A 26403-nucleotide genomic window follows, 5' to 3' on the forward strand; every position below is an offset into this window, starting at 1 on the left:
ATCCTGATATATCCATATCCTTTCTGGAAATGAATAGGTAAATATACATATTAATAAGAAGAGTGTTTGATAGCTACCGATTGTGAGTGCCAAAAAAGTTTCCAATTAACCACTTTTTTGGAGTGTGGTTTGTCAGAGTAAGGTCTGTGAAAAACACCTTCCTCAAAATACTTTGAAAAACAATAATAAATAGTATTGGAGAGTTGGGAATTTAGTCACTCTGGTGTTTCAACACAAGAATTTTTCCCATTCATCATGTTCACAGAAACAGTGACTTTTTCAGTTAGTTTTTAATGAACGATTTTAATGGCTAAAGCCTAGTTTCTAACCTTTTTTGTGGCTTCCTGATTTGTTTTTCTATCAAGAAGGCTGTCAGCTCCTTCCCCGTGACAATGCAGGGAGCGTGGGTGGGGTACACATAGGCTCTCTTCTAGGAAGGATGGCTGGATTCCTGGAACCCTGCTCTGGAGGGAAGTGAGCAAGCAGAGGATGTCAGGTTGTGAGGAGGAGGATTTTGCTGGAGAGTGGACTTTGTTTTGATTCAGTTGTGTGCTGATTAAAGTTAACAAAAATGTAAGATGGATGTCATACCCAGCTAATGGATTGAGTTCCATGAATTGGTTGACAAATAGCAGTATTTATTTATTTTTTTTTTCAACTGCATGGCAAATGCATTTCTTCAGATAACTGCCTCTGGTTTCTATGGTGATCTTACTTCTGCTTGTTAAAGGTATTTTTATGACCCTTTCACATTATTTGAAGTAGTGCTAAAAGCTAGTACTTCAGGACTACCTCAGCTGTTGATGCCTGCATTTGGCAGTGAAATTCAAGGAGTACAAATTGGAAGAGGAGCAAAAGTAATTTTTGCTGCTCTGAATCAGACTAATGTACTCTGATAACATTTCATGGTCAGAAAACGTTACTGTTTGCAGATTCAATGAGCTTGAACCACAATAAAGGCTAGAAGGACTTTGGGGCAGCATGCTGTGGTGAACCACCCTATTTACTTTTTCAGTGTACTTCTGTGCAATTTAATGTACAATGTAGCTGCTTATCTATGATGTTTCTTAATTAAAAAAAAGAAGTAGGGAATGACTGGAAACAATCATCTTTTCAATCTCATACAATAGAGTTGGTATATAGTACATGGAGATTTATTGAATGTTGTTAGTTATGATAACTAATAACAGGATGAAATTAACTCTGACTCGGCAAGGTTTAAACATGTTTCTAATGTGAAAAGAGCTGCTTCTCAGGCAGTGGTTACCTTTAATATTTCACATTTCTTTTTTACTTGGGCAGCTGGTCAAAGGCACAGACGAGCTGCTTATGGGGAGCAGCTGAGGACACTTGGTCAGCTTGGAGGAGAGAAGGCGGAGGGGTGACCCCATTTCAGTCTGCACCTTCCTCAAGGGGGGCAGCAGAATGGGAGGTGGTGATCTCCTCTCTCTGGTGACCAGAAATGGGACATGAGGAAATGGAATCAAGCTGGAATCAATCAAGGGAAGCTCAGATGAGGCATTAGGAAGAGGTTCTTCGCTGAGAGGGTGATTGGTCACTGGAACAGGCAGGGTTGAGTGAGTTTCTGCATGATGCTCTTAGTCAGAGGGTTTAGTTGTAGGTAGTCTTGAGGGAGTCAGTGAGCCTCACTGGGCCCCTTCCAACTTCAGCTATTCTATTCTAAGCTTGATTTTTCTGTCCTGCTCAGTCAGTCTGTGTACTGAGGAGGTTGTCAAATAATGTCAGGTGTCATAAGGGTTTTATGTAGACATGGCTTACTCTCTGAGAAGACCAAATATATGCTTTTACTTTTTAAATTAAAAACACTTCATTGTTCTGCATTAGTGATGGAACCTGGCAATATGGGATATGCTTTGTGACATGTGATTGTTTATCTCGTGTTCCTGACGGTATTGACTTATGGGAAATTGCAAGATGCTGCATTTTCCAGCTGTTTGTTCACTCCCATTTTTCTTGGATGTTTCTCAGCTAACCAGTACAAACCCCATGGGAAGTTTGGATCCAAGGTTATGTTGCTCTAGATCAGTTATCCAGCAGAAGCCCTTCTAAAACTAACCTATGGTAGCTTTGCCCACTCTGAGGATGTGCAACACTCCAGTACACTTTTAACCTGAGGAGAATAAATTTTTCCCAGGTTCATCAGTGAATGACTAATACATGGAGAGTGGAAAAGAGCCTCTAGACATTGTGGAGAGCACAATTGGTATTCAGAGCACAATTGTTTATTGAATTGCCTTGTTGCCTGGAGCAGTGTAATCCTCCTCCATGGAAAGAAGTTGCTGGGGAAAACTGAGGAACAATGAAATGGGAAATGTTTGTAGTTTTGTTCCAAAGCTTCTTATATTTAATGCCATGCAAAGTTTCTGGTGTAATTCTTCCTCTGCTTTGGGATGTATGAAGGGAAATACTTGATTTGAAGGCATCAGCACAAAGATCTAGCAGTCTATACTAAAGCTGATCTGTTCATTAGAGCAGGTTCTTAATAGATAAATCATAGTTGCAAATGAAAAAATAATTTTTTCCTGAGGGATATTCCCTGACTAATTTTCCAGTGTCCCAAGTGGACACTTCTGTCTGCTTATCCTTTTTTGCTTTTCAGGCTCTGATTTGATCTGCTTAAAGAGTTCCTCCTTGTCTTTGAACCAATACTTTTTTACACTTTATTTTTCCCATTTCGGATCAGTCAGAACAGAGCTAATTTCATTTCCTTGTGACTCTCTGATGTATAAATGACAATTTGACATAATTTGCAGAAGTAATTCAACAGCTGATAATACCGAGTCTTGCATGAAGCTCCTCCGCAGGACTCTGAAGAGAAGCGAAGTAGTTCTCTTGAGGCTTCTGAAGTATTAATGAAAACATTTCTGAATTATTTTAGTTTTCCATTCTTCATTTATATTAATTCTAATGAAGGTGAAACTTGCTTGGGAATTAATGTTATAAAACCAATGCAATTGAAACTAGATGAAAGATCTAAATTAATTTTAAACAAACAAACAAGACACACAAAAAAAGCCTGTTTTCTTCCCTCTCCAGGGCATTGTAAAAATATATTATTAGTGTTAGAAGTACTTTCTAATAGCTGGAGAGTTGGAGATATTTTTGAAAGCAAGTGGTTTGATTGACTATCTCCTAGCAACTTAGAAAGCTTTAAGTACAACTGATTGAATACTGCCTGAGGAATACATTGTCGAGCCCAAAGCACCTGCCAAAACCAGGTGATGATTTCTTTCTTCAAAATACATCAGATAGTAGAGATGTAACTCAATATTTTGTCAGTATCAAAAGGAATTTGCATAAGACACATGACACAAGATATAGAAAATTGAATCCCAAATGACATTCAGGTACTGCAGACTGAAATAGGAGGTGTGTGAGGTAGATTTTAAAGCTAATATTGCATGCTTCAGTTGAAACAGCGTTGTTTTATCAAGAAGCAGAAGTAGACTTTTTGCTAGTTCTTGGAACTTGCCACTTGGTGTACACATTGGCCATGTGAACAAGAATATGGTCTTGCTGGTATTTTACATGGACAGCCATTGGAATACTCTACTTGGCACATAAAAGCTTGGGTTTTTTATTGATTGGAGGAGAAATCAAGGCAAAGAATGGTAAAGTCAACAGAGAGAAGTTTTGGGTGACTGCAGCTGCTTTTTCATATCTCAATCAGCAGCTTAAGATGCTGTTTTCTCTCATTATGTCTATTTGTAGGTAACCTACAAAAACGCTAACAAATCTGCCACATAAATCAATTACACTTCAACTCAAAAGAACTTCTGGTAAGTGTCAACAATATAGAGTATCCACAATGTGGCTGTTGATATGGTCTGCAGTAAGAACAGTTTAACTTTGCTTGGAGGTGGGAAGCTAAACTCTACTTTGCACGCTGTCCAGCTGCAGAGAATAAATGGAGTTGTCTTGTTGAGCAGTATTTATATGCTGGTAGCTATGCTTTGATCTAGTGGTACTGCACAGTACAGCTTTGGGAGAAATAAAACAAAGGAGAAAAAGAATGTCTGTGAAGTCAGGGCTGGAAAGCTGGGACCAGGTTACATGATGTTGTTACATGATGTTACATGAGCGTTCCCCACTCAGCTGTGCTAGCAGAGATCCTTGCCTCCGTAGATCAGAGGGTTGAAGCACTTGATCTAGACAGGCTAAAGTAGTTGGGTTGTTAAGCCTGGAGAAGAAAAGGCTCCAGGGAGACCTCACTGCAGCCTTCCAGTATTTCAAGGGGGCTACAAGAGAGCTGGCTGGAAAGAGATTTTTTACAAGGGCATGTAGTGATAGGACATGGTGAAATGGGTTTAAGTTGAAAGAGGGCAGGTTTGGATTAGATATTAGCAAGAAATTCTTTACTGTGAGGGTGGTGAGGTGCTGGAACAGGTTCCCCACAGACATTGTGCATGCCCCATCCCTGGATGTGTTCAAGGCTAGGTTAAATAGGACTTTGAGCAACCTGGTCTAGTGGAAGGTGTCCCTGTCCATGGCAGGGGGATTGGAACAAGATGATCTTTCAGGTCCCTTCCAACCCAAACCATTCTATGATTCTGTGATCTTTCTAAAGACAGATTTTTAAAGGAGAGAGAAAATCCTTTGAGTTTTATGGTATCTTGATATGCATTAGAAGGGGCCTATGCTGTAAGAACAGACCACTTAATTTACTCTTGTGCTGTTGATGTGTAAGATAGAATCTTAAGGAAATTTGTGGAGAATTTGTGTCTATCCTCTGATATTTCTTTCTGAGATTTGCATGAATGCATTGATAAGGGAAAAATACTGTCATGGCTAATCCTGTTTTATTTTTTTCCCTGAACTTCTGCTTCACTGCTATCCACCCACCCTATTTGAAAGAAATGTGTAGAGCTTGAATATCTGAATCAGCAGGTTGCATTCTGTCTGTACTTCTGTGAAGTTATGTGCAGCAAGTTTTTTTTTTTCTGTTCTGCTTGTCCTATCTGTTTTGTTGTTATGTACATAGAGAATGTCTTGGGGGAGTGGGGGGAAGATAGATTTCTTCTGGATGTGGCTTTACACAAGCCTGTCTGTGTCATTGAAGTGATCAATGAAAAGAAAAGCAAGCTGCTGTAATCCACTTACAAACAGATTAAAACTACATACTTATATTTTAATTGTATCTGTATTTACTTAGTGTAAATTTGTAATATGTAAATTTTTAATATTAATAGTGTACATTTTAATCTTTAAAAAAGAATTCTGTACTATTTATTAAAATATTAACACTTTAGCCAGTTTCTGTATTTGAATACTCAGGATAGACCATTTAATACAGGAATCAACATAAGTATCTAAAAATATGGTTTAGATAGGTTTCTTAGGCATTTGCCACTGAAATCCCCTAATCCATTCATTACCAGAAGCTGGGAGGGGATAGCTGGGGTGTAATAGTTTTCAGCCTTCTGATTCATGAAGTCACTAGCCCTTACAGACTTCCTAATTTAAGCAGCATCATGATCCAAATCAGTGATACCTGCAAAGTCCAAACAATGATTTCCATTTGCAGTACTAGGAAAAATTCAAATCTGTTAAGATTATTGTTACTGGGGCCTGGGGTTGGTTGTTTGTTTGTCTGTTTTCCTTTTTTATGCCTCCTGTCTCTACTCGCAGGTAACATCATGGTGCTGTGGTCCACGTGCAGAACATCGCTGCTGAAATCGGTAACAAACCGCTTCATTAAGAATTTGGCCTGCTCGGGAATCTGTGCCAGCCTAGTCTGTGTGCCTTTTGACATTGCCCTTAGTGCCAGTCCACACTGCTGCTGGTGGATCTATACGATGCTCTTCTGCAGAATTGCCAAGTTTCTGCACAAAGTCTTCTGCTCAGTGACCATCCTTAGTTTTCCAGCCATTGCTCTTGACAGGTAATGGGGAAAATTTGCCATGATCCTGGATTTTTCTTTCTTCTTTCTCCCTTTGTCTTGGTAAATGAGGTTTCACTATATGTAATGCACACCAATGTTGAAACTGCAACAGCATATCAGTTGAAAACTTGTGATCTGCCTCACAAAAAGCACAAACTCCTACTGCTTATATTGATAAGTGTGAAAAGTTAGGTCTGTAATGAAAAATCTGTCTGCTTAAAAGTCCACAGCAGTACTCCAGTAGTAAGCAAACAATCAATGTCTGAAATTTGAAGTGCATGTCAGAAATGCACTTTTTCTTTTAAATGCACACAGAATGTTCAGTGCTCAGCAATGCTTTTGCTCAGAGCTCGCCAACCACAGCTTGTGCAAAGCAAAACATCATTGTACTTCCAATAGATGTAATGTAATTGCATGTAATTTAATAACATGTACACAAATTACATGGTAATACATGTAATGTAATAACATGTAATTTGTGACCAACAACTTTTTCCAAATATTCAGAAAAAATCTGTTATAAAGCAACTTCTAAAACTATGAGTCTGGCCTTTGAATATGACACATGCCTCCATAATGTCTTTTGAAATTTTGAGTGTGTGCAATGTACTGTCTAGTTTAAAAGTGAGTTAATGGTGAAGTCTTCAAAATAATATTCATATGCATCAGCCAAGGTGATGTATTGAAAGAAATTTTCACCACCAAAAATGTGATCTTGACATTTAAATAGTCAGTTATTTTCTACAGACAGACCTAGAACGGCAGACCTCTGGAGGTTTTTTTGGTGGGTGTTATTTTTTTTTTTTTTTCTTTTCTCTTTCATAAACAGTCAGTTGGCAATCCAGTTAGGAATTTGGACCACCATTAAGCTCAGATGGCTGAGAAGTTTCTCATAAGCAGTATGGCCATGAAAATAATTACTTTTTTTTTTTTTTGACAGATACTACTCTGTTTTATATCCTCTGGAAAGAAAAATATCTGATGCAAAATCCCGAGACCTGGTTATCTATATCTGGGCCCATGCAATAGTGGCCAGCATTCCAGTATTTGCTGTGACCAATGTGTCTGATATTTATGCCATGTCCACTTGCTCTGAATCTTGGACTTACTCCCTTGGCCACCTGATATATGTCATCATCTATAATATCACCACTGTGATTGTGCCAGTGGCTGTGGTATTTCTCTTTATGATTCTCATTCGCAGAGCACTGAGTGCCAGCCAGAAGAAAAAAGTCATCATAGCTGCATTAAGGACCCCTCAGAATACAGTTTCTATCCCATATGCCTCCCAGCGAGAAGCTGAGCTCCACCTCATGCTGCTTTCCATGGTTATGATATTTATCCTCTGCAGTGTCCCCTATGTGACTCTGGTGATTTACCGCACCATACTCAATATTTCAGATATTTCAGTCTTCTTGCTCCTCACTGCTATTTGGTTGCCCAAGGTCTCTTTGCTGGCCAACCCTTTGTTATTTTTAACTGTTAACAGATCGGTACGGAAGTGCTTAGTGGGGACAATAGTGCAGCTGCACCGGAGGTTCAGCAGGAGAAACATTGTCAGCTCGGGTGGTATTGCAAATGATAATCTGGAGCCCAGTGTCCATTCAGGAAGCCAGCTTCTGGAGATGTTTCATATTGGGCAACAACAAATCTTCAAGCCAATGGAAGATGAGGAGAATGAGACCAAATCCATTGGCTCTGGTGACTTTCAAAGGAAAGAAATTCCTAGCACCAGTTTGGAGCTTGGACAGACTTCGGTTCACAGGTTTATACCACAGACAATTGCAGACTCTGCAGCTCAGGTGGCCCCAGCTGTGCCCACAGAAGCTGATGCAGTAAATGACAAGTATTCCATGCAGTTTGGTTTTGGACCCTTTGAGCTGCCTCCACAGTGGCTCTCAGAAAACCGGAACAATAAGAAGCGACTCCTGCCTCCTTTGGGGAATACCCCTGAAGAGCTAATCCAGACAAAACAGCCTAAGTGTAAAGCAGAAAGAAAAGTCAGCAGAAACAATAAAGTCAGTATCTTTCCCAAGGTGGATTCTTAGTAAGATCAGGAGCTTTAAGTGACAGAGGAAGGTCGCTTTCTATTACATTTTTGATCCCATGGATCTTTATTATGTTGAAATTTGTTACAGCCTGATTTTTTTTTTTGCCAAATATAAGTTAAACGAACAAACAAAAGAAAAACATATATACACAAGTGTTCCTTATTAATATGAAATACTTAATGAAAATAATATATCAAATATATACGGAAATTTGTAGTTTGATCTCTGAAATCCCTAAAGTGATACCTTGTTATTAACTTTCAAAAGTACGTATGAATTTGGGAACTATTTTAATGGCTGAATTATGGAAATGCAGCAGTTTGTTTTCTGGGAAATGTTATGTTGTATTAAAATGGACTGGGCATCAAAGTAACTTAACAGGAAAGGCTGTAGAGAGCAGAAGACATGCAGCATGGTAGGTCCTACTCTCCCACAAATAGACACAGCAAGATTCTGCACATTTCATGAATGAAGTAGGATGGACTATTAAGTGCATTTGTTTTCTGTTACGCGCATTTATTTGATCAGTGTTAAAACTTGATGGATTTTTTTGCACAAATTGGTTACCAAGCATCTGCCAAACATCTAAAATATTTTAAAACCTAACCACTCGTTTTTGGCTTAAAACATCCACAAAGCCAAGAATACCCAAATCATCATGCATGTTAAACCTGAGAAAGACCTCTTTTTATAAAGATCCCACATATATTCTTGTAGATTTAAGTAAAAACTGGATTGGAGACCATGCAGGACAAATTCTGACTCCAATAAACAAATATGTATGTGCTAAGAATCCTGTGATAAAGGGCATATACAAATGTCCTTAAAGTGTAATGTGCGTATTAAGTAACTAAGGGATAAGCCTTGAAATCAACTTGGCTGATGGTGCACTCTGCTGTTTTCTTATGGGAAAGCAAGCAAATTAAAGAAATGGGTGTAAAATACTAGTGGCCTTTCTCTGAGTGTGACAGTTTCAGTTTCTGAGTCTGCCTTACTCTCACACAGAGAGAGAGACTCACAGAGAAGGATTCTGAGTGTTTCAGTGACAGCAGAGCCGTTGGGTGAAGGAGCTGGCAACAGACCTAAAAAGGCAAAGGTTTATTAATGCTGTTGCTCAATATTGCCAGTGGTAGAGAAGTTTTCCTTCTATCTGCACAGATACAGATACCAACCCTCCTGCTCCACTCATCTTGCAGAGCAGACCACCCAGTGTATAAACACAAGACTTTCAAATCTGGTGCCTAATTCCTGAGTGAGTCAGTCATGCCAGTCCTGGTATCAGCTCGGCAGCCTTTCTGTGAGAGTTCAGGCGTTGTGCTGCAGCTTGCCTCTCTGCATAATCACAGGCATATTGTCTCATTTATACTGAATGTGAACTTTAAACTCTATCTGTCTGTTAGGTGACCTAAAACTATTGCAACCCTGACATTTTAGTTCTTGTTCAGTTTCAAGCAGTCTTTCATCTGCACTCACTGTTGTCTCTGTGGGTAGTTTCTGAAAAGCACAATCTTGTAACACCTGTTTGCTCCTTGTGGTTTTCCTGTACTTCAGCCCTTTGCTGCATGCTGAACCTTTATGTGTGATTACTGTCTGTTTGTGAAAGTAGTTTTCTTTAAAGCATACTTTAAAAGGGACAAGGTGAAGAATCTTGACAAGGTCAAAGAAACTTACTAAATCCAACCTGTTAATCTTAAAAGTAAGAAGAAATTCTGCTAAAGCAGAATGTACCTTTTCTTCCTTCAACATGATTGAAGGAAGTCACCAGCTTCTGATGGCTCCAGGGTTGTGGATTTCTACAAGTCATTAAAAGCAAATGTTTTAATAAAAATGTATTTAAAGTGTATAAATTACTGTGTAAAATATGTTTTTCTCCATTTCCTCTTTGGTTTCAGTGCATTTAATTTCTTGCTAGTTCAAGAGCTTATCAGTTTGGGAGTCAGGAACAGGCTTCAGGGGGTCCAGATGGGCGGTGGGAGCCTGAGCTGCCCTTCTCAGATACAGAGATGAAAAGACAGACATAGCTTGCCTGAAATCAGACAGAAGAAAGATTCCAGAAAATGGTACTTTTGTGGCAGAGGTGGAGAAGTACTACAGCATGCATTTTTTTAAAGTGCCAATAAAAAGTAATTTAATGGAGTGTTTGTTTTTCCAAAATTAGTGAAAGCACAGATGCCATTGAGAAAATCTTGAAAACCTAAAAATCAAAATAGGAATTGTAGTTTCCTTAGGAATTTTGGCTAAGTTTAACATTCATGTCTTGCTTACATATAGGTACTTCTCAAAATCTCTGAGATTTCTAAATGTGGATAAATGTTTACTCAGATCTGAACTCCTTTGAAGAAAGCAAACTTGTTTTTGTCCTTTTCAAATCTCATGTTGAATGAAACACCAATGATAAACTTAAAGAGTTAAATTGTATATAATTTCATGTTATATCTGGAAAGGAAAGGGTTTGTGATGGGTTTTTACTGTTGAGACAAAAATATTTCCTTCTTTCAAAAAGAATACATGTAAACACTTGATTGTACTTTTTTTAGCAGATTATATCCAAAGACACTGAAATCCTTCACCAAGAAATTAACTACAGTGGTTTTTCATACCTCAGGAATGACTTGAGAATGTTTTTAGTTCATCTTTTAGCAATTCATCCATGTGGAAAATATTCAAAAAAGCACATCTATTTATAGAAAAAACCCCAACCTGTGTAAAAAACCAACCTGTTTAATCTGTGTAAAATTCACAAACCAGCCTCTATGCTAGAATTGCCATCAAAAAACAGTAATTCAGGAAATTCTTTAGGCAAGATGGAATATTTGACTTGTTTCATTTTTAACTCCTTTTAAGACAGTAGTAGCTTTCAGTCATTACTGCTGTTGCTTGGATTGTTGTTCAAATTATTTGCCTGGGCAAAATGTTTTCCAGTGTCCAACTTGAAAAAAAATCAAGTCCTGTTATAACATCACATTAAAGTTACACAGAAGTGAGTTAAGGGGATTTTTTTGGTCTTTTTTACATAATCACTTCTTCCTTTGCAAGATAGGAGTTGTTTATTGCCATAACCTTTAGAGGAATTAATACAGTGAATATTTGCTGTGCTTGTCCTAACCTGACTACTGGAACTGTCATAGTCTGCCTTAGAAATATTGCCTACGGTAAATAAAAGGTACTTCAGGTAAGTACAGAAGAAGATACAAAAAATAATCAAAGGTAAATAACTAATGACTATTAAAAAATCTTGATTTTTTTCCTCCAGCATCTATGAAACAATGAAATTAAAGTGTTTTGGCTACTTATTTGTGTCTTAAAAGGCTTTTCAGAATAGGAGTATGAAGGTAAGCAATAGTAATTGGGAACAAGTTCCCTGTATGTCCCCTGTTGTTTGTCTCTCTTTTTGATTGGATCAGGAAGAAAAGGATAAATAAATTCTGTTACTATGGCAACTGTGTTCTGAGTATCAAGATAGCTTGTCCAAATGTGATTTCATCATGTTATAACCCATTTTTTAGGATGAAAAGCACATCTTGGAGTGTTTTTCTTCCTGTCCACTTTCTAGACACAAAGAGTTTTTTCCATTCCAACCTTTTTTTTAAATAAAAAAATTGTTATTCAAGAACAATGTAGTTTATCTTGGAACAAAATTGACCTGTTCCTGGAAAGGCAAAAAAAGAAAGCTCATCCTTGATTCTGCTTTTCTAGTTCAAGCTTCAGTACAAGCTCTAGTTCAAGCTTAAGTACACCTGCTACCTAGAACAACATTTGAGATTATGTAATATTTAATGATATTAATAAAGTTCAGTCCTTATTGGAGAGGGAGACTCTTATGACCTGATTTACAGATTTGAGATGAGCTCTATGAACCTCTTCATCTCTGGGTCTCCCAGGACACATAGCAGATGAAAAGATAACTGCTCAGACATTATTACTCAATCTCAGGTGTGACAGCCTCACTGGAAACCTTCAGTAGTTCTACGTGGACAAACAGCAGCAAGAAGCTCATTCCCGCACCAATTTCAAATGAGTTTTATGTCCATTTGTAAGCAGATCCAGAGCTGGAGGGTCTCCTCTCAAAGGCTCTTGTGAGGTTGTAGTCAGTCTGTAACAGGAAAGCTGATAACAAGACAAACTCTGCCAGCTGTTCAGCATAGGCATTGTGCTGTAGAAAAACAATAAATATTGGGGCAGTTACACTTAGCTGCTTGCCATACCTCATTGTGCACAGCTAATGTAATTTCTAATACCCCCATATTTTAATTTAGCCAGTTTGGAATGATACTGTCCATTCTACTGTTTTCTCATTGTCATTACTGGCCCATGTAAACTTGCACATGTAAACATGCATTCTTTTTTTTTTTTTTTTTTGCTTCAGATCATCATCTGCACCATCTGGAAAGCACCACAGGATCCAAACACCACAATGGCATTGCTTTAGAAATCAGATGATGTCAAAATTTTAGCGTACCAGAGTTCAGCATGCTCAGGGAGGAGGCAAAACCACACAGGGTTCCCTAGTGCATTTTCTGTTTGTCTTCAGTTCTTAACTGGGAACCACACTGCATTATGACTACACTAAAATACCAGGGAAAGTGGTTCTCTTAGTGGCACATGTGACAGTAAAATGCAATATACTGTAAGCATCAACCAAAGCTCTACTGCAGACCTCAATACATAACACCACTAGCTAAGTAAGATTTATTTCGGCACAAAAATTTGTCAATCAAAACCTTCATTTAAACGAGAGATGCGCTTTGTTTCTTCAGAGGAAACTGTTTCTTGTGAATTTTGAGTGCCAATGAAAACCTGACTTTAACACACATGGGTATCAAAGGAAGCAGTAGGAGCCTGGAGTTGTCTCTGCCGCTTTTTAAGTTGATCGGACCATGGGAATTAATCCTCACATTTTGCTTAAATGCAGGAAAGATAAAAAGGGATGGGATTAGCAAGGCAATCGCGCTCCCCTTATTAATAATGAATTCCTTTTTAACAGCGAATGTTCACGTAAAAACAGTGACAACAGTAACAATTTTACGTTTTGCCGGGTTTATTGAAAAGCGATTCAACTATCCTTGTGCGCGAGCATGACACAATTAGCGCAGAAGCCCAGACTAAGCAGAGAGTACCAATAATTCCCAGCACGGGCACTGCTCGGAAGGGGCGCCACAGCGCTTGGTGCTACACGGCTGCGGAACGGGGGGCTCGGAGGGGCAGGCGCCCTCCAGGCAGCGCTCCCCTCTACCAACACGGGAAGGGCAGAGCTCCAGCGGGGCACAGGGGGAGCTCGGTCACGTCCGGATCCCCGCGAACGGAACGGGACCGCAGCAGGACCGGCTCGGGACAGGCCCCGCCACCGACGGGCCCACTCCAGGACAGCCGCAGCTATCGCGAGACTTCGCCGGCCTGGTCGTCACGGCAACGGCGGCGGCGCCCGCGCTGCTGCCCTCCCGCGGTGAGGACGGGGCTCCTGCCTCGCTGCCTTCCTGCTTTCCTGCGTCCCTGCCTTCCTCTCTGCTTCCCTGCCTTCCTCCTTCGCTCCCTGGCTGCCTCTCTGCCTTCCTCCTTCGCTCCCTGGCTGCCTCCTTGCCTTCCTCTTTGCTTTCCTGCCTCCCTCCCTCTCTCCCTCCCTGCCTCCCTGCCTTCTTCTCTGCTTTCTTTCCTCGCTGCCTCGCTGCCTCCCTCCCTGCCTTCCTCCCTCCCTGCCTTCCCCTCTGCTTTCTTTATTTCCTCCCTCCCTGCTTTCCTCCCTCCCTGCTTTCCCCTCTGCTTTATTTCCTCCCTCCCTGCCTGCTTTCCTCCCTCCCTCCCTGCCTTCCTTCCTGCCTGCATTCCTCCCAGCCTCCTACTCCCCCTGCCTACCTTATACTGAAATAAAGACTTGTATTCATTTGAGCCCTCTGAGAATTTCCAGCACGTGTCATGATGCGCTGAGATGGTGAATTCCTGTGAATTCACACAGTTTTGTTGTTGTTTTCTTTTTCAGAGAAACGCATGTGTCTGTAGTTTACACAGCCATGATAATGTTTCCTCTGTTTGTAAGATGTATGCTATTTGAAATGTCTTTGATAATAAGCACGTTTTAATACTTTGGTTGGCTTTATATTAATATATATTTGTATGTATATTAAAAAGAAAAGCACATACTTGAGTGGCAAGCCAGTCTGAACTGGAAAAACCTTGCAACATGGAGTTGCTAGAAAGTATTTGAAACTTACATGTATGTCTGAAATATTGCAGGGCTTGAAGTGCTTTATTATGAAACTGTTCATTTGAAAGGTTGTTTTTGCTGGATTTTCCCCCAATTTTAGGTAACAGTGGATATTACAAGTAGGAACTTGGATGAAATTTCAAGGCCTACATCTAGCTCCACCGAATTGTAGATCTTTAAATACATTTATGGAGTTAACAACACCAGAACCATGTTTGCAAGAGGTAATTATTCTCTTCTTCAGCAGGTTAAAGCCTCCATGCCTAATTCTTTGTAGTAGAATGCTAAAGAAGTAGTATTCTGCTTTTTAGTACCCTAGCCTGACAACCCCAAATATGATAGTCTGGGGAATGATGAGCTGGAGAATCAATGTGAAATCTAAGCAAAAGAGCTCTTTCCTAGCATCAGTATCAGACCTGAAAATGGTTCTGTTATTTAAGAAGTACTCTGCAGTGTTGTACAGAATTGTTGTTGTCCTTTGTGATGGCATGTGAGTGTTGTGGTTATCTTCTTCACCCAAAACATCCCTGTTTTCATGGTGGCAATAATTTGCATTTCATAGGTATATTCAGCCATCAGTTTGGCTGATGGTTATCAGAGTGGCAGTCTAGAAGATGGCTGTCCAGCAGAAAACAAAGGTGATGACAGAGATAAATCTGATGCCCAGGAAGTAAGAACTGATCAGCAAACAGTGGAGGGCGTGACCATCTCTCTTCACAAGTGTCTATGGAATCCCAACGCATGGTCAGGTGGGAATGGCTAAAACTTTCTTGTATTGAGTCTAGAGCAAATATAAAGTTTTTATAGTTTGGGTAAAATTCTGCTGATGGAAGGAATAGAGGTTGCAAATAGGCAAAATTCTGGAAAAGAAGATGTCAAAATCCATACCTTCATTTTTCTTCACTATTTGGAATTCACCTTTAAAAGAAATGTGTTATTACTGTCATACAGTACAGTAAATGTCTTGTGGCATCATAAACTGTGATCTGGCTTAAAAGATAATTAAAACCCATATGTGTGTGTTCCATGGAATCATGTTAGAAAGTGTTTTCATTAAGATGTTTTTATCAAACTTTTCAGAATAATCACGATCATTTGTTAGGAACATTGTATCCTAATAATGGTTCACCTGTCCTAAAACCTGGAATTTATGGTTATAAATTACAACAGTAATTTATAACCATACTGTTAACAGTATTTAACAAATGAACAACGTTAATACTAATAAAGTACTTTCAATGTAAGTAAGCAGTGTATAACTTTAATTGAAGCACTTGCAGAAGGGTTTCAGGCATTCTTCTGTCATTCTGTAAATGGTAATGGATTAATGTTCTGAGGTGTCCAGCTGTTTACAAATAGAGATGCAAAGGCCAGTGAGTGAAGCAGATGTTTGGACACTGTCTTGAAATTTTGTTACGATTTCATGACAGAATTGGGGTCAAAAGAAATCCCTTGATTCCTGCTCCTGTTTTTAACATGAGTTCTGGTGTATTAGTATATGCTATTTTTAAAATTAATTCATTGCAAGGGCTCTGTGGTGATCCCAATTGACAAAAATGTATCTGGTTTATTGTGAAAGGCTTTTCCCTGTGTTTTTCAGCATGTACCTCTACTTCAGATTCTCAAGATGAAAGCACTGAAACACATGTATTGAAATTCTGTGAACCTTCCCTGGGACAACCAAGTAATGCAAAGTCCGATACTACTTCACAAACTTTGAAATCCTGTGAAACTTCCCCAGAAAAACCAGGTAATGCAAAATTAGATACACTTTTCAGGTGTATAGAATGAGCAGTGCAATAAAACCTTTTCCTTTTCAGGTGTATAAAATGAGCAGTGCAATAAAACCTTTTCCTTTTCTTATTAATGCTTCTGAGTTTGTAATGGTCATGTATTTGTGTGTATATTCTGTAGTTATAAAAGAATACTGCAAATTGAATGTGTGTATGAATTGTGCTTTTCAAGAGGTATTGGATGAATTCTTTATTTAGAGATGGCTTTATTAATGGATGTTAATTTTCTTTACTGCCGTAATAGAATTTGACTTTTCTGTAGATTCAATCAGTCTAATAAGGCAGAATTCAGTGGTTATCATATCTGGTGCAGCAATGTTGGTCACCAAACCTGACATTAATACCTACAGAACAGAAATTCAATAGAACTCAGCCTAAAGCTTCACTCAGTAGTTTAAGGTTTATATCAATCTGCTGAGTTCAGGCCAGTTGAAATAAGTGCTTTTTTTTTTACCATCTGTCCTTTGGTCCATCTGTCCTCTGTAGCTCTCTTAGATTTTTATAGCTCTCCCCTTGTTTTATCCCTGATCTTTTTATGGCATAAAGTAGACCAATGCATCACAGTAAATGGTTGGATCAATGGCTATGAAAAGCATTTGACCTCAAAAGATTAGAAAATGAAACAGAGTGTTGCAGGGTTCCAAAATTTGTAAATCTGTGGGATTAGGGGCAGTGCTACAAGTGTTTCCTCCGCTCTTAATGTGGAGGCCATAGAAGAGGACAGAGCATGAGGATGCTATAGGAAGGGGAAAAGGTGAAGTTATAATTATAATCTGCATATTTAGGAAAAAAAGGAGACAATGTAGAAATCTACTTTATTAAGTAATGATAGTTTCCATCATGTTTCACAGTTTCCCATTTTTCATAGCCATCTTTTTCTAGAACTGGTATCGGAATCTGGTTTTGCTAAGAGGTAAGACTGAAACTTGTCTAATATTTAAAGGCAGAGATATTACAGAGTCTCTCTTAACCCCCCCTCAAAAGTCTCTCTTTTGAATTATTAATTTCAAAATGCAAAATGTATTCTACAAGTCAGGCTGAAAAAAATATTTTTAAAGTCAGTGATTTTTTTGCTGATACTGTGGAAATGTTGTCACTCTGCCATTATAAATATGAATCAAATCACTTGCCCAAAATAGGTGGCTTTTCTTCTCCCACACCTCCATATCCAACTGATACAGCTCGGAGTTTGATTCAGCACTCTGTTGCAAAGACGTCTCTATTTTTCCCTGCTACAAACAGGTTTAGAAATTAACATGTGTTTGAGAATGTTGTACTCTTGTCTATGGGTGTTGCCACATTACTTGAACTGGTTTTTAGTGTTTGTTTGGTTTTTTTTGACATGCTTCAAGCCAACATTAATTTTAAATGTATTCTCCAGCAGACTCTTCTGACTTGGAATGTTGTGAAGACATGGACATAAATGCTCAGATTCAAGCAGCTATAAAGAAAATGAATAAACTTGACACCATACTTGAAAAACAGTGTTTTAAAGAAAAAGCAGTTAAAAAGCAAGGCAGAGAAATGAGGGCAATGCTCTGGGAAGAACTTCAGGTTAGAAGTGTTCTGCTTATTTTGTGACTGATACATCTTAGAGTACTGTCTTACAGAATTATCATATTTCAGAGAAGCCTTATTATCAAATAACTCACAGTTGGCTAACTAAAATTAAGAAATGGATCTTAAAAAGTATGACTGGATAGTTTTTAATGCATATTGGCTAGGCAGGCTTTGAAAGAAGATGTTCCTTAAAAATTGATAAGAAAAATTGCAAAATACACAGCTGTCTGGGTGTGGTTTATTAGCATAGTATTATGCGTGAGTTCTCTGCTTGCAGGGAGAGTAAGGTGTGTCAGGAGGTAACATCGGTGAACCCAGGCTGAAAATCATTTATTCTGCTCAAGTGGGATCCTTCTTAGGCCCAGCTGTTTCAGTACTGTCTGTTGTTGAAGAAATTAAAGATGCTGCCTGAAGAAGACATAAGAATGCTACAACACAAATTCCTTTACCCTATCCCTGTCCGGGCCTCTAGCAGTTAAATGCATTGAAACAAGTTAGTATTTCCTCTGCTTTACATGAATAGAAATGTGAATTGCTAAAAAAAATGATTGGTTTGACTGCATTTCGTAATTTCATTGGATTTGGATTTGGAGCTGCACAGACATTACAGAGCTTGTTTGTCTGGTGAAGTGGATCTCCACATAAAAGACAATATGTAACAGAGGCTTTAAAGTTTCACCATACTTTTTTCATAACTTCAGGAGATATTCAGATAGCCTCAAGAAGAAAATAAATTGAGAAGAGTAATTTTTTAATAGGGTCTGAAGTTCATTAGATCTGATAAGCAGACAATGTATTTCCCTTTAAAGAATTTACTTTAAATACATGAATGTATCTCTGCATACACAGTCTATTTCTTTTGAATAGTGTATCAGAACCACAGGAAGCAATGAGGAGGTGGAAAACACAAACCAGTTTTTGGCTGTGTTCTCACCATGGCATAATACAGTCGGTAAGTAAAGAGAAACAGAATTGTGATACATCCTATCTTTTTTCTTTTTGGGGAGAGAATAAGGATTTGAGATCTGAATGGTTATTGCTGAGCAAAAATCTCGGCTTGAATATTGGAAGTACATGCATAATAATGGTAGCAGTGTGTGGTTAAAATATTTAAACAAAACTTACTATTTACAATGTTACCTGCTTTTATTTCTATGCTAAAGTTTGGGCTACTAAGGGAAGGAAACAATTTGATAGGGGTGATATTTAGGCAGCCTCCAGTAGATGTCAGGATATATTAAAATAACAGTAGACAAACAAGACTATATAACTGCTAACTCCTTTATCTCAAAAGTAACTCCTGTAGAGACCATGTGCATCATGTGGTTTCTGGTATACTGCACTGACAAAACTGCGTAGTTTAGATTTATAGCTTTCTTCCAACTTGATCTTTATATTTTCTGTATCATGGTAGAGCCTTACTTTTCAGATCTTATTTATTTTGGTATTTATTTAATTAAACGAATGTCTTGATGGCTGCCCTGGTTGATATTGAAATGGAATACATTTAATATATTTTGCTTTTCAGAATTTGAATTTGATAGAGCTTTATTAAGTAAATTATATATGAGAGCTATTATAGTTTTTAATGTAGCTGTGAAATCAAGCACAAGTTCGAGTACAAAATCATTATTAACTTAAGTGTTCCAAGCCTTTCAGGCACAACAAAACCTTCTGACACACTCACAGCAGAAATGTAAATCAGGGGTTAATGAAACAGCCCTAAATTCCTTACCCCGTGATCTGTTTAACAAAATCATTTGTTCAGTTAAGTCCATTACACTGCATTATTAGTGGTTATTGTATGTTTTTTTCATTGTGAAAATCACATGTAATTAGTTTGGTTCTTTGCAATTTGAGTCCTTTTCTGTAAGTGCTAAGTGTATAGAGTGACATACTGCTCTAACTTGTATTTCCAGTTGGTTCATATGAATACTTCAATTGATTTTTTTTCTTTGAGTAACTGAAACAACTAGGATGCTTGAACGCTGTTTTTCTAGACTATACCCTTGACCTAAGCTGCTTGGAAGTCTAATAATTCATGCACAGGCAGACACCAGCTGTGAAAACCTGGATGCCTTACTCTCATTCAAAGTTTTAGATGACTTATCACATGGTGTCTGCAGAGGCATTTGAACTTCAGGGCCTTGGGCTATGTCTTTGAGAATGTGATGAATTGTCTTCCATGGGCAGTAGTTGTTAAAAACATGAACACAGCCATAAGAAACTGCATAAATATGACTCACACTTTACCCTTTCCCCCTTCTTTATTTCTTGAGAAAATGTAATTTATGTAATTTATGTAATTTATCCAAGTGAATTTCTTTACTTTCCAAGTGTATGATACACATGATGCTAGGTCTTCTTTAAGTACATTTCAATTAAATTTTACTGGAAAAAATTCCTTACAGATCCCTCCCATGCTAAAGAGGATGAAATATGCACTTCAGTATTCCATACACACACGAATCCTGAAGATTATAATTGCCATAAAGCCCAAGAAAACCAGGGTAAGCTTTATTAATGGTAGAGTTTGTATTTTTAGAAATGGCAAAACGACATGTGCAGTGGGTGGGTAATGAAGACAGCCTTTTTGGCAAGGCCAGTGAAATGGGAAGAAGCAAGGTTACTTACTGGAAGAGTGACAGGTCTTACCTTTTTTGCAAATGAAAGAAGAGAACAGCTATGTGACTTATCTAAGACATTTTACTCAACATGCTAAGAAAATGTTTTACTTTTGGGTTTATAAAGCCATTTTTGTTTCATTTCAAAAGGAAGAGGTGTGTAACTGATATATTGTAAAATGTATCATTTATTCTTCATGGCAATTCTTCAAGAACGTGTCTGCTGTTACTCTAAGGTATCTTAGCTTTTATTAATAGGCTTATATTCAAGAAACTATCTAGAAATGACAAGTGGTGCTGAATCTGACTGCAACTGTTCGGTGTTTTTTTGGTTTTCAGCAGAAATTATATGGATTTATGTCAAAAATAAATCTTCAGACAACTTATTTTATATTTTGCTATCCTGATTATTGTAAAGTCTGCATTGTTTTTATGAAATAAGTACTTTCTGGCAAAACTCAAACACCTGCTGATTCTTTTAGGGACCATGTGTTATCATGCATTGTACAGACATTTCAAATGCTGTTAGTGGTGTAGTGTGTCCTATCATATCTTTGGGAGCTTGCTTTCATTCTATTCACTCTGAAAAAGAGTTATTTCTGTATAGCCTGTCTTCTATTATCTAGCATGTCAAATTTTTTGTAGGGAAATTACCCACCCATTTTTCAAATTTCTGCGTTCCATAAAAGCAAAAAGTACCATGCCTGCTTTTGAAACTGTTCTTGAGATTTAGAAGTTGATTATATTTGCTTAGACTTGTTATTTAATGTGACAAATATTTGCTGTTTGTAAAGCAATTGTTATTTTAAGCATGGTGAAAGTCTTTGAAAAACAGAATCATGCCTTTTTTTTTGGTCATGGATAGAAACCTATTGTTATTTGAAAATTGTGTGTGTTTAATAGATTTACAGCTCTATGATGAGTTTTATTTTTTAACAATATTTGTTTTATAAGCTGTGTTGTAATAATATCAACTATATCATCTGTTTTTCAGCTGTTTTATTTATAAAAATGTACTTGATATGTCTCCAGATAGTTCTGTGGTTTTCAAAAAAATTATTGTCTGGTTTTGTAATGATGAGAAAACTGCAATGATGAGAGAGTTTAAAGGAATGCTGTGGCTTTTAAGGCGACCATGTTTAACATTTTTGAGGTTAGAATTCCAAAAGCATTTTAGCCTTGGTAAGATTGAGTGATTTCATATCATAAAAAGTTGAAAATTAAATTAGATTTTGGCAATAGTATGTTTTCAATACAATAATGCATAATATTATTTATGCATTATTTTCATTACACAAATAATGAAAACATTATACAAAAAGTTTGCCTATTGACTTTTTATATTTGCTAAAGGTTTGAATGGGATTGATGTTATTACAGTTCTTGTAGAATCAAAATAGGAATGATTTTAATGTAGCAACGTTTCTTCCTCAAGCATCAGATTATCCAAGTGAACTAGAAACAGAAAAACCAACAGAAAAAATGCATAGCAAAAACAAAACCAACCAGCATTTCATTAAAAAGAACATTGAGGTAAGCATTGAAGCATAAAACCAATAACATTTTTTAAATGTTAGCTAGAAATCAGTCCATAAGTACTTTTGAAGACTGTTTTCTTTTAAAATCAGGAACTTTAGAAGTTAATTAGGCATAAATGAAGAAATTACCTTTCTGTTAAAACTGCTATTTATGGCAGAGAACTGTATTAGGCAGTTCTCAACTTGGATGCTCATATTGGTTAGAATAATACTGCTTCTATGCATTTGATAAATAGTACTGGAAACGGAATTGTTGTGTTTGTGCCTGGACATAGTTTTTTAAAGGTCAATATCCCAAGACTTTTTAAAAATTTATTTACTCTTAAATAAACTTAACTTTATTTACTGTTAACCTGGTGCATAAATAAGGGATAGACATACAGGTTGTTCATGTGTAGCCTGGATGAGACCACGTTTTGTCAGAAAGTGCATCACTTGGTTTTCCTGCTTTTTTTTTTCCTGTGAGGACCTAGTAGGTATAATGATTTGTCATCCAGTGAAAAATATTTGTCTTCCCACTATGTCAAAGACTAAGATAAGATTATAAATTTATTATATGTAGGCTGCTATATTTTTCTGTCAGAGTGATAATTTATATTATTGAAATAAACAAGATTTGGCTCTTAATTTCATAGAGTTTAAAAGCTTTGTTTTGGAGGTGTTTGAGTTAGTGGAGTGCTTAAGCATGGGTTTTTTTCTTGTTGTAAATCTTTCAGCTAGCAAGGGATTCAGGAAACCAATTTGTTATGCTTGAGGGAGAAAGGAAAAGGCTAACTGAACTACTGAAAGATACAGAAGATGGAACTGAATTGCAAGATCTTGAGGTATGACAAATTTAGTCTGTACTGTTCTGTTGTATTTGGCTTGTTTTTACAGTAAATCTAAATTTTATCTTAGTTCTACTATTAAATACCCTACTGAGATATGAGAGAAAATATGGATAGATCCTGTTGAATTTTTCTCCGAAAATGAATTCTCATTATTAATTCTCTTTGTTAATTTTACTAACATCAGAACCTAAAAGAAAAGTTAGGCATAGGAGGAGGGAACCTTAAAGCAACACTTGAACACTTGGAGAAAATTACCTTTTTTTTTTTTTTTGCATAAAATGTGAAGTTGTGGAGTATCAGTCTAAGTGGTTAGTGCTGTAGTCTCAGGGAGGAAGGCCAGCAACTGCTTGCAAAAACATCCCAACAACAGTTTTTTGACAACTGATAAATGGACTTCAAAATGCATTAATTGGGGAAGTACACATTTATGAAGTTTGTGTCCGTTTAGAAAGATAATATGACTTTTTTTGTTACATTATCTTCCAACTCTGTCTTAAAAGTACATAAAGTCTGCTTAAGCATTAGACATCAATGCTTGAACATAATATTGATAAACAGTGCACAGTCTGTATACTTCAGTGAATAGCAGGAGCTGAAGTGAGTAAAAATTGTCTTCATAGAGCATAACAGAGAGTATTTGATTGTCCCATCAGTCACTGTTTCTAGAAGGTGGTCTTCAGTTTGATAAATGTCATCATTTAAAGATTGAAGATGTTTTAAACAACCTTCTGTTAGTAAACATTGCTTTCTCACCTGGGGAATAGTGGCTTTTTAAAAATAATTTATTTTACTGATAGCAAAAGTGTTCTCTCAAAACGTGTAGTTACCAGTTTTCTTTCTCTTTAAGCTAGTGTGTGTCACAGAATTTAGAGGCATTTAAGCAGAATAGCTAATGCAAATTCCAACTAACAGTATGTACTTTTTTTTTGCTGCAATTCTCAAGGCATCGAGGCAATGGAAAAGTATAACATTTGTCCCCATTTTGTATTTGGCACATGTCACTATCATGTTGTCATGTATCTACAGAGATTTCACTGTTAATATTAGATATGAAGTAGGTCATCTTACAGAACACATGTGTTGCTGTATGTTCTTGATACCATGGACAAGAATGGCAATTTGTGGTTACTCTAGTCTGTACTAGATCATTTCTTTAGAGAAAAAAAGCTCATAACTCTCCTATCAAAGTAGAGTGAAAGAAAGGATAATAGTTGCTTAGACCTGTCTAGTCTAGTGATGGATTCTTCCTCTCCCACATTTGAATTTTTTTCTGGGTGAGGCATTTCCTGTGGCTACTTCATAACAAAAGTAATGAGGAAATTATCAGCAAATGTGTAATTTAGACAACTTCAAGCTGGCCCAGGTAACTATCTAACTGGTGGCCTCTTTCATCTTATTTTATTCTGACTTTTAAAAAGCTGATGCAATCACATTGGCTGGAGTAATGTTTTGGAGGCTGTCAATCAAGGCAGATCTGGTTATGTTGTATGAATTTCTCTGTATGGTGTAATGTCGATTAGATAACCTCATTTGACTTGTACTGCTATATATGCCAAATATCCAAACAGCACTTCTCACTGAAAGAATGTTTTATGAGTGTTTAAAATATTTTAGAAGTACACATATTCATGCTAATTTAATGGTCAAAGCTGAATCTGCAGGGTTATAATTATTTCAGATGTTCTGCAGAAAGCATTGACCATGCTGTTATAAAAGTATTGTTCTGAGTTAACACACAGGAAACATTGACAGGACAGAAGCTTATTTTCCAAGCAAAGCTATCACGGAAATACAAAAGAGAATGTGTGAGTCCATTTCATCCTGGAGTAAAATGAATTTGGATATTTGGAGTATGGGATACAGACACTGAGCTGTAGCTAGTGAGCCCAGTTACATCTTACTGGACCCCTGTAGAGTGTTTCCTGTGTTTTTGCTCTGTGATTTTCATTCTCTGATTAGGAGGTGGTTAACATGACACAAATGTAGTACCATGCTGGATACTTATGTTTTTGTGGTCACTGTCTCACCTGAACAGATGTTTCCACACAGCTGGCAAGCATCTGAGACATTTGTGAGGGGCTATTTTGGAGTCAGCTTAGGTCTGGTTAGGCTCATTAGTTGTGTCTCATCATATTTGTATGAGAAAGCATTAGAACTGATTTTGTTTCACAAAAAGGATGACTCTCTCTTGACTCTCTTTTCTTCTTTCTCTTTTTTTTATTTTTTCCTTTATTATGAAGATAATTTATGACAGGTGTTTGGGGTATGCTTCTTTTTTCTTTTTGCAACTAACATGCTTTAGGGTAATGGGGATGAACCACAAATGACCTCTTAGCAGTGGTATTGTAATTGGAAGCTGATATTTTGTCCTCTTGTATGGATGCAACTGCTTGAATAGCCAGAGGAATAATTTGGAAGCTGGAAACAAATGGTGGACATGAATTTCTTGCAAGGTAGATGTTAGAGTCTTAGGGCAAGGTACTTGTCCTATTCTGGTAGGAAAAAGAAAGGAAACCAGCAATACACTCATGTCCTTCCACACATCCTTCCTCTTCTAACGTCCTGTCTACCGCTACTTTCTACTGTGGTCAGGACTCAGAGATGTAATCTGCTGCTCTGATACCCAGTGGGTTGGGTTATGCAGACTTGCTTCCCTGAGTGTGAGGCAGGGAGTGCCCAGCTGCTGTGGAGACCCTGCATCTATCTGTGGATATGAGCTCATTGATTTGGCTTAAGTGGCCTAGCTCACTCAAAATATGCAGCTGTATGTAGTAGGAGTATATATTCATGTGTGTTATTCAGGTGTTAACTGCTATCAAGAGGAAAAAGTAATGTAAATCATGATCAGGAAAAGAACTCTCTGCTTTGTGTCTCTCCCAGGGTTTCTGTGATAACACATAGGGGCTCTAGAAGGATGGCAGCTACTGACCTCTGAGCAGTTCCTTTGATTTCCTATGAATGCCTTGTTTTCTTCTTTGGTGGTACCTTGCAAGCATCACATTACATCTCATACCCTCTGTTTGAGATTTGGCTCTGGGTGGTTTCTGCTGTAGTATCAACTGCTGCCGTTTCATTCCAAACCAAGTTTTGGTTAGGCTTTCTCACTTTTTGGTTCCTTTATCACATGGAAAGTGGAAATGGAGAGTTATCCATTTAAGTTGCTCCTTGGTTGTATTTAAAAGTGATGAATGTATGAATGCCTATACTTGTTATGTCCATAGCTGCTCTCGAGTGTGCTAGGGACATGAATATTTGGGAGATTTTAGCTGTATACTGAGATGGATGAAAATGTACATTTTATTATTAAGTGTGGTTTATCTGAATAATAAATACACTTGGTATGCAACTGCCCTTAAAGTGTGTTTCCTTTGCAAATGAAGCTTAAGTATTTTCTGTACCTCCAACAGGAGAAGGTACCTGACTGGCAGGCACCAGGAGAAGGGTACACACCTGAACTGATGGAGTTTCATCTCCTGAATGAGATAGACAATAAACTTCACCTGCTACTCTCTGATGGGGAGTTTTCTGCTCTTTCCAGCTCTAGCTCAAAATGTCCAAGCCAGATATATCAGGTAGGTTACAGATCTGTTTTATTTTATTTGATATTTTATTTGACGTGTGTGTTGAGATCAATACTACATATGGCTGTATTTATATCTTTTGCATTTTTCATTAGGATCCTGTATTTATTCATAAAGTCTATGTGTTAAGGAGTGAAGTGAGACATTTTAGCTGTAGAAAACAATGGAAAAATAATTTGTTGCTATTTTGAGTCATAGGTAATTCGAGAACTGACTTGTTTTTAAGAGTTGTTGATTCCACACTTCCAAGATACATATTCAGAAATTGGTAACTCATACATTTTTATCTGCATGAGGGTGTTTTTTTTTCAGTATAGAAACAAAT

General features: G+C 37.5%; 2 protein-coding genes across 2 annotated transcripts in view; both read left to right on the forward strand.

The window, feature by feature from the left end:
* Nucleotides 1-9723, forward strand: part of GPR176 (G protein-coupled receptor 176) — a 32302-nt gene extending 22579 nt beyond the window's left edge. Inside the window, exons 2-3 of the mRNA XM_030950449.1 lie at nucleotides 5650-5902; nucleotides 6843-9723. Of these exons, the coding sequence (XP_030806309.1) occupies nucleotides 5650-5902; nucleotides 6843-7950 (1361 nt within the window). The 3' untranslated portion in view covers nucleotides 7951-9723. The remainder of the gene's footprint in view (nucleotides 1-5649; nucleotides 5903-6842) is intronic.
* Nucleotides 9724-13154: 3431 nt separating this feature from the next.
* Nucleotides 13155-26403, forward strand: part of FSIP1 (fibrous sheath interacting protein 1) — a 65786-nt gene continuing 52537 nt past the window's right edge. The window contains exons 1-10 of the mRNA XM_030949756.1: nucleotides 13155-13396; nucleotides 14253-14376; nucleotides 14715-14901; nucleotides 15753-15836; nucleotides 17327-17499; nucleotides 18373-18457; nucleotides 19917-20015; nucleotides 21571-21662; nucleotides 22384-22491; nucleotides 25905-26069. Of these exons, the coding sequence (XP_030805616.1) occupies nucleotides 14284-14376; nucleotides 14715-14901; nucleotides 15753-15836; nucleotides 17327-17499; nucleotides 18373-18457; nucleotides 19917-20015; nucleotides 21571-21662; nucleotides 22384-22491; nucleotides 25905-26069 (1086 nt within the window). The 5' untranslated portion in view covers nucleotides 13155-13396; nucleotides 14253-14283. The remainder of the gene's footprint in view (nucleotides 13397-14252; nucleotides 14377-14714; nucleotides 14902-15752; nucleotides 15837-17326; nucleotides 17500-18372; nucleotides 18458-19916; nucleotides 20016-21570; nucleotides 21663-22383; nucleotides 22492-25904; nucleotides 26070-26403) is intronic.

Source organism: Camarhynchus parvulus, chromosome 5, assembly GCF_901933205.1.
Source record: "Camarhynchus parvulus chromosome 5, STF_HiC, whole genome shotgun sequence".
Lineage (NCBI taxonomy): Eukaryota > Metazoa > Chordata > Aves > Passeriformes > Thraupidae > Camarhynchus > Camarhynchus parvulus.